The sequence below is a fragment of the Sphaerodactylus townsendi genome, unplaced genomic scaffold, assembly GCF_021028975.2.
Source record: "Sphaerodactylus townsendi isolate TG3544 unplaced genomic scaffold, MPM_Stown_v2.3 scaffold_944, whole genome shotgun sequence".
Classification (NCBI taxonomy): Eukaryota; Metazoa; Chordata; class Lepidosauria; order Squamata; family Sphaerodactylidae; genus Sphaerodactylus; species Sphaerodactylus townsendi.
This window is the reverse complement of record NW_025951182.1, coordinates 551-11829: the sequence shown is the minus strand read 5'-3', so window position 1 is coordinate 11829 and position 11279 is coordinate 551. Positions and strand designations below refer to the sequence as shown.

The 11279-nt window shown below is 48.6% G+C and overlaps 1 protein-coding gene across 1 annotated transcript; it reads right to left on the bottom strand.

Annotated features, from left to right (window-relative positions):
• Positions 1 to 130: 130 nt before the first annotated feature.
• On the bottom strand, positions 131 to 2295 carry LOC125425609 (testis-specific Y-encoded-like protein 1). The gene has a single exon (XM_048483182.1). It carries the CDS (start codon positions 2108 to 2110, stop codon positions 1280 to 1282), a length of 831 nt encoding a protein of 276 aa, XP_048339139.1. The 5' UTR covers positions 2111 to 2295; the 3' UTR covers positions 131 to 1279.
• Between the last annotated feature and the right edge of the window lie 8984 nt (positions 2296 to 11279).

The following is an 11279-nucleotide window of genomic DNA, read 5'->3' as shown; positions in this document are numbered from 1 at the left end:
CAACCAATGTCTATGTATTATGACCACATATAGCCAGCAGTAATTTTTCTAGCTTCTGTCAGTATCCGATGACGTTTAAGTGAGTTAACTTAGCTGAAGGAATGTCCTATAGTTACAGAAGGACCATGTATATATTTTAGTACTTAGTATTTTAGTACCAGTGTCTATAATTGTGAGCAATAATGGGCAAATTTTGTATGCTGATTTTGTATGTTTATTTTATGCCAATAAAGGCTTGTGACTGACTGACCAGGAACTCTAATACACCTCTGGGGCTTTCGTTCTTCAGAGATTTTGCAGCTCCAAGGACAGTCACTCCTTCCAGGGCTTTGGAAGATCTTTCCTCTACCCAGGATCTCTAAAAATGTCAGAACTGGGTTAGAACTGGGTTACCACAGTCTGTCACACCAAGACTGGAAATGTATTAAACAAAACCTTGTTCATTCCAGCAGTATTAGCCTCTCACAACTAACAGCGGCAAAGAGTTTGCATTTATACCCTGCTTGTCTCTACCGAAAGGAGTCTAAAAGCAGCTTACAAATTCCTTCTTTTCCCCTCCTCGCCTTCTGAGGCTAGTGGAGTCGAGAAAGTCTGGGAGAGAACTAGGGCTAGCCCAGGGTCACCCTTCATGCAGAGGACTGGGAAAACAAGCTTGGCTTACCAGATTAGGGTCTGCCACTAATGTGAAGGAGGAGTGGAGAATCAAATGCGATTCTCCAGATTAGAGTCGGCTGCTCATACGGGAGGCATGGAGAATAGAACCAGGTTCACCATATTAGAGTCGGCTGCTCTTAACCACTGCACCACGCTGGCTCTCTCTGAGGAATCCAGTAGTGCATTAAAGACTTAAGGATGCCAACTGCAGAGTGGGACATTCCAGGAAATCCCAGGAGTAGGGCCTGGGGAAGGATTTGGTGCCACACAGTTTGCCCTGTTTTCTCCAGGGGAACTGAGCTTTGCCACCTGCATGAAAATCACTTATATTTCTAACATCACCAGGCCCCACCTGGAGCTGGGTGACCCCATTAAACACAGACCCAAACAATCATCTTTCTTGGTCTCTACAGTGCCGCTGGGTTCCTGCTTTCCTACGTGTTCTTTGCAAGTCAGGGCAGCCAGCTCCATGTTGGAAATTCCTGGCACTTTGGGGGCTGCAACCACCCCCCAAAGCTACCGTTCTCTCCAGGTGAGCTGATCAGCTCTCCAGGGGGGCTGATCTCCGTGGCCTGGAGATGCCGCCGCCGCCCCTGCAGGCGGGCAAATTGCCACCGGTTCAACTTTATTGGTACCCCTTCCTTCCCCTCTCACAGCAGGAGGATACGGCGGTGACCCAGAAGCCAGGGATGTTCTGGACTATGCGGTTGCGGCGCTCCAGGTGGGGCCGCCGCATGTGGCCAAACTTGGCCTTGAGGTGGGTGAAGGCCCGGCTGGCCTGTTGGTTGACCGCCTCCAGCTCCAGCTGCACGGCCTCCAGCTCTTCCAGGTACTGCTCCATCTTGGGGGGTGGCGTGGGCGCCCCCCGGCCTCCCCCATCCTCTTCATCTTCGTCTTCACCCACCGAGATGATGGAGCACTCGTCCTCCGCAGCAGCAACAGCAGCAGCAGCCCGCTCGGCCGCCCTCCGCCGCTCCCTGGCCTCCTTCCTCTTCCTCCTGCCCTCCCGGTGATCCCCCGCTGCCTCCTCGTCCTCCTCCGCTTTGGTGGTTTCCAGGCCCCCCTTAGAGCGGCGGGCGGCGGTTTCTAGTTCCCCTTCTTTCCCGCCCTCGCCGTCCCCCGGCTGCTCTGCTTTCCCGTCGGCCCGCCCGGGTGGGCTCGGGTGGTCAGCTGCGGCGGTGGTTCCGGGCGCCCCCTGCCGGGCGGCGGTTTCCAGGCTCCCCCAGGAGGTGGCTTCGGGCGCCCCCTGTCGCCCGGCGGCGGTTTCCAGGCTCCCCGCGGCGGCGGTTTCGGGCGCCCCCTGCCGCCCGGCGGCGTTTTCGCGGCGCCCGCGGCCCCAAGCCGTCATGTCCGCCAGCGCCTGGGCAGCCTCGGTCTCTTTCTGCGACTGACAGGCCGAGTCGAGGCGCTGCTGCTTGGAGGCCGGGGGGTCCCAGTCCCCGCCGTCCCCACTCATGGCTCCGACCGCGCCGACGGGCCCCAAAGTCTCGCGGGAGGAGAGGAGGCCGCGAGGCCGGCGACGGGTTCAAACCACAGGGGAGGAGGGGGAAGGGCGCGAGAGGCAAAACGGACTCCGCCAACTGCCGAGGCGCCACAGCCCTGCGCAGCTTCTCCTCATTGGCCACCCGACCAGGCCGCGGGGGCCAATGGCGGAGCGGCTTAGTCCCGTCGCGGTTGTCGATTGGCTGCTGCCTTTCAGGACACCACGTGGGAGGCGGCCGATGCCGATAGGTCGGCAGCCTCCTCTCTACCAGCCTTTCATTGGCCGACCTGGCCGACCTGGTTTCTACCGCGTCATGCAGAAAAAGACGAAATGCTCCGATGACGCATGCGCATGGGAAATATTGGGCGCGGCTTTTCAGTCCCTTTCCCGTCCAATTGCTTCTCCGCGCATGCGTCGTTGGTGGCAAATGGCGCTATAGCTCTCTTTGCGCCTGTTTGTTTATTTCGTTGGACTTATGTGCCGTCGCGGACCTTCCCCTCAGAGACCCCAACGCTTTATATAAAGCAATATATACAGCTTTATATAAAGCAATGACATTAATTTAAAACATATAACATTAATTTAAAACACATAAATCCCTTTCAACAATTGAAGGAAGGAGGAAGTTGTGTAGCACTGTGTTTAAAAAAAGCAAAATGCAGATAACAACGCCATGCATAGCAATAAAGGACATAAAAGAAACTGGCACACCTTTATCTTCCCTCAATCTTACCGTTACCAATCTCCAGGTGGGACCTGGAGATCTGGAATTACAAGTAATCTTCATATGTCAGAGATCAGTACCCAAGAGAAAATGGCTCGTTTTGGAGGATAGACTATATGTGGGGTTATGCTTCATTGAAGTCCCTCTTCAAATTCCACACTCCCCAGTACAGTTGCCAAATCTGGGTTGTTTGAGGGTGGAACCTGGATAGGGCAGGGTTCGAGGAAGGAAGAGATCGCATCAAGGTATCGTGCCGCAGGGGTGGCCAACCTATTGTTACCAGCAGGAAAATAGAAAAAATATTTTCCTGAGCCTGCCACTGAACTACACTGGCTAAGGATCGGAGCAAAGAGACCAGTGTTGTCCAAAAGCCCCCACAAGTCCTGGAAAGAACATGTATATACAAATGTGTTGATATTTCACATGGTTTCCTTCTTGCCTTTGTCCCTTTTAAGGTTTAATGTAAGCCCCTCAGTGTTGGATTTATTATTTGCCAAATGTTTAGAATTATACTTTAGCTAGGTTCTCCAGTTGATTTAAGGTTTTGTTACTGTTAATTTAGGATACTCTTGCTTATATGTTTATATGGGCTTGTACTGTATTGGAGGTTCTTTGTTATAAGGTTAAGGGATTCTATAGAGTTACTTTAAGTGATAGACAAGAAGAGAAATGGATTAGAAATATTCTTCTTACTTTATTGTATTAATAGAAGAAGCCTCTTAGGATTTTAGTAGTTCTATCTTAGCTAGGTAACAAGGAAGTAGATCAGAAAATGCAAAGTAAGGACAACTCCTTCTTACAATCTGATGGTGCTCCAGGGACTGATGGGAATTGTAATCCATTAATATCTGGAGCACCATAGATTGGCCACCCCACCGTAAAGTCTGCCTTCCAAAGCATCCATTTTTCTTCAGGGGAACTGAACTCTGTTGCTGGGAAAAGCAGTTCTAATTCCTGGGGATCTCCAGACATCACCAGGTGACTGGCAATCCTACCTTCTCTGGCTCCACCCCAAAGGCTCTCTAGAATTTCCCAGCCAGGAGCTGGCAACCCTATCTGAGCGATTCAAGACAGGAGAAAACACCTGATAAGACATGATGCATCATTATTATGTGCGACTTGCTCTCAGAAAAAGCATGGCAATGCCCCCTCCTGCCCTGTAATATCCAAGTAGTAGAGATAGTGTTACCGCGAATTGCCAGGTATCAATAAGTGATTTCAGCTCAGCAACTTAATGAGGCGCAGGGAGCAGGCGTTTCTTCAAAGCAGAAAGGATTTTATTGCAAGTGATTTCTTGGCACAGCTCAGCAGAAAAGGACCCCACATGGCTGTGCATCAGCCCCTTTTATACATTTCCCAGTAACCCAGAAAAGGGGTGTAGAACCGTTAGACAAAGACAACTTTAAATGATCCAATGAATTCTTGGATCCTGAAAGTAAGGATGTGAACAGTCCAATGAGCTTCTGGATCCTGAGAGTAAAACTTCAAACAGTCCAATAGCAAAACAGGGTGACATCTTCCAAGGCTGGGTGACCCTTGAGTGCTGGCAACAGATTCGATTAGCAAGTCCAAAGAGGGTCGTTGTTCTTATCAAAGGGTCGGCTGGGCGTTGGTCTAAGCAGCATTCCAGAGTCAACTTCCTTGTTACTTAATTTCAACCTTTCTGGTCACTGCTTTGGCCATCAGAAACAAATTTCAAAAATAACATTTCTAAACTTAAACGTTAGGGAAACCTTAAAGGATAAACACACGTACTTATACTTATGGGCAAGACTTTACAGATACTTATTGGCATGGCTTTCTTAAATCTAACAATAACAAAACCTTAAACTAACTGAAGAACCTAACTAAACTAACATCCTAAACTGCAGGCACATCATAAATTCAACTTAAAAGGGGCTTTTATTACATCCTAGAAAGGCATAAACAAGAGGGAAACCATATATTATGGCACAAGCATACATAAGCATTCTCTATGAGCCTTATGGAGGTTTCTGAACCACACAAGTCTCCGCGTCCGGGCATGGAGCTAGTGTAGCCAGGCAACCTGACTTCAGGAAAATATTTTGTTTATTTTCCTGGCGGTAACAGTAGGGTTGCCAACCTCCAGTGAGTGGATGGATATTTCCTGGTGACTGAGACCAATACTCCTAGAGAAAATGGCCACTGCGGAAGGTGGTCTCTGTGGTATTATATACCCCATTGAATTTCCTCCCCTCCCCAACCCCTGCCCTGCTCTAGGCTCCACCTCCAAAATCTCCAGGTATTTCCCATCGCAGAGCTGGCAACCCTAAAGAGAAAGGGCGTCAAATGCAGTAGAATCTGCTGCTTACAGAGGATCACATTTTGAAGTCTTCTCTGCATAAATAAAGCCTCGGGGGGGAGGGGGGGAGCAAAGAACAAGGGAAGGCTTCCCCCTGTTCTAGCTTTCTGCTTGCAGGGAGTTCTTTTGAATGAGCATTCAGGAAGCATGCAGTTTGTCAGCTACATTTTTGTCTTGTGCAGATGGTGAGCAGCAGTGTGCAACTCTCTGTCCTGTTCTGCAGCTCTCCCAAAAAACAGACTCAGTTCAGAGAGGAATCGATTTGTTGAATTGGAGCTCAAGCAGGTCACACTGAATGATCTTGGCCAAGACTAAACTTTTGTGCCAAACTACGCCAGTAAAGGAGGCTGTGCCCCCTCCTGCTAACCCACGTTGTTCGGTAGCATCTTTCCCCTTAGCTCATTATCCAAGCCTACTCCACTCCTCAAGACCACCCCCACATAATGAACCAGGTGCCTAGCCTGAGAAAGACATTACGATGCCTATGCCTTCCTACATAACAAAGCTCCAATATAAGCAGTGTAATAGTTTGCTTGGGGGGGAACGGAACACAGACACAATTCAGATGCCACAAACTCCTGGACTCCTCTGGAGACACCATGCGGCAAAACAACCGGCCTTGAAATCACTTCCTCATTTTATGTAGAATTGTCAACTCCAGATTGTGAAATTCCTGGAGATTTGGGGGTGGAGCCTAGGGAGGGCAAGGTTTGAAAAGGGGAGGGGTCTCAGTGAGGTTCAACGCCTTAGGGCAGTGATGGCGAACCTTTTTGAGACGGAGTGCCCAAACTGCAACCCAAAACACATTTATTTATCGCAAAGAGCCAACCCGGCAATTTAACCTGAATACTGAGGTTTTAGTATAGAAAAAACGGTTGGCTCCAAGGCACAGGTTACTTGGGAGTAAGCTTGGTGGTAGTCGGTGGCTTTGCTTTGAAGCAACTGTGCAACGCTTCAAATGGGTGAATCACGACCCTAGGAGGGTTTACTCAGAAGCAAACCCCATTGCCAGCAACCGAGCTTACTCCCAGGTAAAGGATCACGCTTTCGTTCTTCCCATGAAAATCAGTGGGGTTTAACACCGCTTAACAGGGCTACCTACACTGCTTCCCCAAAACTAGGTCTTAGGTTTAATGCTAATAATCTCCCTGACATAATTACACTATTATGACATGACGGACTCTGTGCACACATGCCCACAGAGAGGGCTCCGAGTGCCACCTCTGGCACCTGTGCCATAGGTTCGCCATCACTGCCTTAGGGTCCACCCTCCAGAGCAGCCGTTTCCCCCCCTAGGGAACTGATACCTGCAGATATTTCAAAGTGAGCTGTAATTCTGGGAGGTCTCTGGGCCCCACCCATAAGAAAAAAAGGGTAGCTACACCTGAAAGTTATAAAAAAGAATATTCTGTACCTTTAAGGCTCAAATACTGCGAAACACGGTTTCCTTAAATAATGCTTAATAAACACAAAGGTATTCCTACCTTCACAATTGATAGCGGAGCCAGAAGCAAATTTATCCCGCTTCTGGATTTTATTGTAAGTAAAGAGTGCACTATGTTTTATTTCTGTGTTAGCTAGGTAGATGTCAACTGTATTAGGTAAGAAATAGAATCTGTAAGTTTTTCTCTGTAATTGTGACTGCATGGAACCTCCTCGGCTCAAGGCAGAAGCCCACCCCGACCCCACCTGAGCCTGTCCTTTCAAGTGTAAAGGTCCTTGATGGGCGCACACAAAGGAGATCTCGGGGAAAGCGCCTCGCCCTGCCAAATCCCGTCAGCAGGCAGATAAGGGGCCAACCATCAAGCTCCATTTCCTGACCCCGAACACCTGAAGAACCCTTTGTGATCCTCCCACCAGGGCATACGTCATCACCTCGCCCCACTCTGGCGCGAAACCCAAGAAGGAGATGCCTATCGGACTCTGATTGGTTCCTGCATGTCGCGAACGCATGATTGGTTATTTTGAATTTTGTTAATGAATGGTGGTGGGCTGTCTTGAGTTCTCCCGGGCTCCCGACGGGAGAAAATGTATTTAAGATGTTGTAAGGCTGCTAGGCAGCGCAGTGGCCTTGTGGAACGGAGGTGCTGACACTTAGGTCAGCATCTCAATAAACCTTCCTTTTTATTATACTCGTCGTGTCGGGTCTTGCTTGGGTTCCTGGGCGCTGCCGAGAGCTGGGTACCTTGGAGCCTGTAAAAGTTACCTGAGCAGCGCGGTAACACAATGACCTTTTTACTACAACTATAATTTGTATACCCTTACAACGATACGTCTCAAACACAAAAATTATTTACATGTATACAGTAAACAAGCTGGAGCGAAAACTGAGAATATTGATAGAACCTCTCTTTTGATCCCCAAACAGCAAGTTGCCGCTGAAAGGATTTCTTTCATTTTTCCACTAAGTGGAATACTTTTGTGTTTATTAAGCATTATTTAAGGGAGCTGTGTTTCACAGTATTTGAGCCTTAAAGGTACAGAATATTCTTTTTAATAACCCAACCGGGGGGTTGGCAATGTGAGAGCCGACTCAGCATGCCTGAACACAGTGTGTGTGTGTGTGTGCGCGCGCGCGCGCGCGCGCTAAATTTCTCTAAGTGTATAAGTGTCATCTCTTGGTAGGAAGTTCCTCTCTTTGTCTGCACTTGCGAGCTGCCCTCTGACCCTTTCTGTCTCAGTAGCCATTGTTCTTTGTCTCACTTTCCACATGAACCTGCATGGAATTAGATACATCTACAGATCTCTCCTGTAGAAACAGATATTTCATACCTGCACTCACATGACGCCAGAATAGCTGGCCACTTGCATAGGGAAATGGATTCTTTAGATTGGGATTTCTATCTTTCTTTCAATGGCAACAAAAATGTGAATAGAATGTACTTGAACAAATGTAAGTTTCACCTTTTTGCAAGTGACATCTTCGGAGGACTGATTTTACTTCATTCAATATAATGTTTCCATGACTCAGCAAACTCTGCTATTTTACTCAAACATACCCAGCAGGCAACCCTACATTTGAACCTTCGTGCTTCTTTTGTTTGTCATGGGTAAAACAGAAAGTATGTTGAACCCAAAAAAGCATGAAATGTTTTCTGAAGGAGAGGCCTGCCAGCAATTATTTACTCATAATAACCGAGTGGAATCTCCATATTTAGGAGCAGTATATCAGTTGCTGGAGGAAGAAGAGTTTGGATTTATATCCCCCCTTTCTCTCCTGCAGGAGACTCAAAGGGGCTGACAATCTCCTTGCCCTTCCCCCCTCACAACAAACACCCTGTGAGGTAGGTGGGGCTGAGAGAGCTCTGAGAAGCTGTGACTAGCCCAAGGTCACCCAGCTGGTGTGTGTGGGAGTGTGCAATGGAGGGATGAACAATGCAGGAGTGTGACTTTTTTCACACCTCGTGGGCTTCTCGTCTGGCCAGCTGATGTTGCTAGGCGGGCCTTAAGTCTGATCCAACTGCCTGTCCGGAAGTTGACCGAGATGCCTTCTCTGCTTGGTAGTTGTGCTGCCAGTGGAAATGCACATTTCTCTCAGTGTGGCCTATTCAAGTCTGTTGAAAAGCCCAGTTAGATAATGGGTGTTGTTGGCTTTCTAAACAGTTCCCGTGCTTAAGCCTCCTCTGTTGGGGTGAGCCAGCGAACCTCGTAGGGTCTCAGAAAGTGCACGGGAATGCCTGCGCCATCTGTTGCCCTCCGAGCAAGCAGGCTCACCGATCACAAGACCCCCATGACTCACGGGTCACCAGGTGTCCTGGACAAAGGGACAAAAGGTGCATACCCCCAGGTATGGATTAGGCCCAGACAGGAGCGTTTCCTCCCGCACGTACGCAGTCCCTATGATTCATGTATTGCGCAATATTCTCCCGCTCTCCCGCCTCCCAACCCACCTCCCAAAAACCCTAATAAAAGGTGCCAGAGACCAGAGCACGGCAGATTAGCCCACTACTGGCTTCTCTCCACCGGATGATATCGCTGCGTCTCGTCTCTTCATTGCGTCGCCCGTGACGACTTCACTCCTCAAAGACAGCACTGGATCTCATGATGAACGGTGGGTCATTTATGCTTCCCTTCCTCACTTTTGCTGTTTGGTTTAACTGGCTGCACTGGACAGCAATCACAGCAGTTATGCCCTATACCGCACCAGGATCCACCCCAGCTCCGAAGCTCCTAGGTGGAAACCAGGGAGAGATCCCAGTGGGGTATAATGCAGAGGTGGGATCCAACCAGTTCTCACCACTTCTCTAGAAGTGGTTGCTCATTTTTCCTGAGTGCCGAGAAGGGGTTACTAAAGCAACGTCCCTGCCCAATAGGGACTGGAGGCGCGTGTGTGCGGCGGCGCCACTATTTGAATCCCACCACCACTGGAACCTGTTATTAACATTTTGGGATCCCACCACTGGTAATGCCATAAAATATAAAATAATGAACAGCAGTTCTGTGGTTGCTGTACATGCTTTCAGTTAGGAGCGGTGGTTCAAAAGCAGAGCAAATTTTTGCATGCGTTTCCGCCTCAAAGAAATGCAGGTCAAAGTGAGGGATGCCAGCTCTATGTTGGGAAATTTCTGGAGGTTTGGGGCAGAGCCCAAACCAGGAAAGTGATGCTAGACAGTCCACCTTGACTATTTCCCAGAGTCTAGGAGAACTGATGTTCTGTGGTCTGGAGATCAGTTGCAACCCCTAAGAACATAAGAACATAAGAACTAGCCTGCTGGATCAGACCAGAGTCCATCTAGTCCAGCATTCTGCTTCTCGCAATGGCCCACCAGGTGCCTTTGGGAGCTCAGGAGGTGAAAGCAAGGGCCTTCTGCTGCTGCTGCTCCTGAGCACCTGGTCTGCTAAGGCATTTGCAATCTGAGATCAAGGAGGATCAAGATTGGTAGCCAGAGATCGACTTCTCCTCCATAAATCTGTCCAAGCCCTTTTTAAAGCTATCCAGGTTAGTGGCCATCACCACCTCCTGTGGCAGCATATTCCAAACACCAATCACACGTTGCGTGAAGAAGTGTTTCCTTTTATGAGTCCTAATTCTTCCCCCCAGCATTTTCAATGAATGCCCCCTGGTTCTAGTATTGTGAGAAAGAGAGAAAAAATTCTCTGTGTCAACATTTTCTACCCCATGCATAATTTTATAGACTTCAATCATATCCCCCCTCAGACATCTCCTCTCCAAACTAAAGAGTCCCTCATAAGGAAGGTGCTCCAATCTCATAAGGAAGGTGCTCCAATCCTTCAATCATCCTCGTTGCCCTTCTCTGCACTTTTTCTATCTCTTCGATATCCTTTTTGAGATGTGGCGACCAGAACTGAACACAGTACTCCAAGTGCGGTCACGCCACGGCTTTATATAAGGGCATGACAATCCTTGCAGTTTTATTATCAACTCCTATTCAAAGAGCTCCAGCTGCCCCCTGGAGGTTAACAACCTTATTTACTAACAGACTGGAGGGAGGGGATATTCAGCCCCTCTACTAGATGCTTAATGTGTAGAAATAGATAGTGGAAGTTTTTTGTGGTATAGCTAGACTCAAGTCCAGTGGCCCCTTAAAGACCACCAAGATTTTCGGGGTAGAAGCTTTCAAGAAGTTGAAGTGTGGTATAGTGATTAAGAGCAGGTGGACTTTAATCTGGAAAACCAGATTTGATTCCCCACTTCACCTGCATGGCAAAGTCTTACCTGGTGAAGTGAATTTGTTTCCCCGCTCCTACGTTCCTGCTGGGTGACCTTGGGCTAGTCACAGTTCTCTCCAAACTCTCTGAGCCCCACCAACCTCACAAGATGTCTGATGTGGGGAAAGGAAGGGAAAGGATTGTCGAATGCTTTCATGGCCGGATTCAACTGGTTGTAGTGGGTTTTCTGGGCTTTGTGGCCGTGGTCTGGTAAATCTTGTTCCTAACGTTTCACCTGCATCTGTGGCTGGCATCTTCAGAGGTGTATCACAGAGAGAAGTCTGTTACATATTGTGTCTAGTGAGAAGGGAATGTTTAGTGGGGTATATACTGTCCATGTCCCAGGATGGGGAACCAATCAGTAAGTGTTTGGGTGGAACTTACTATGCAAAGGTGTGATTGAGTGCATTGTATTGCGGGTGGGG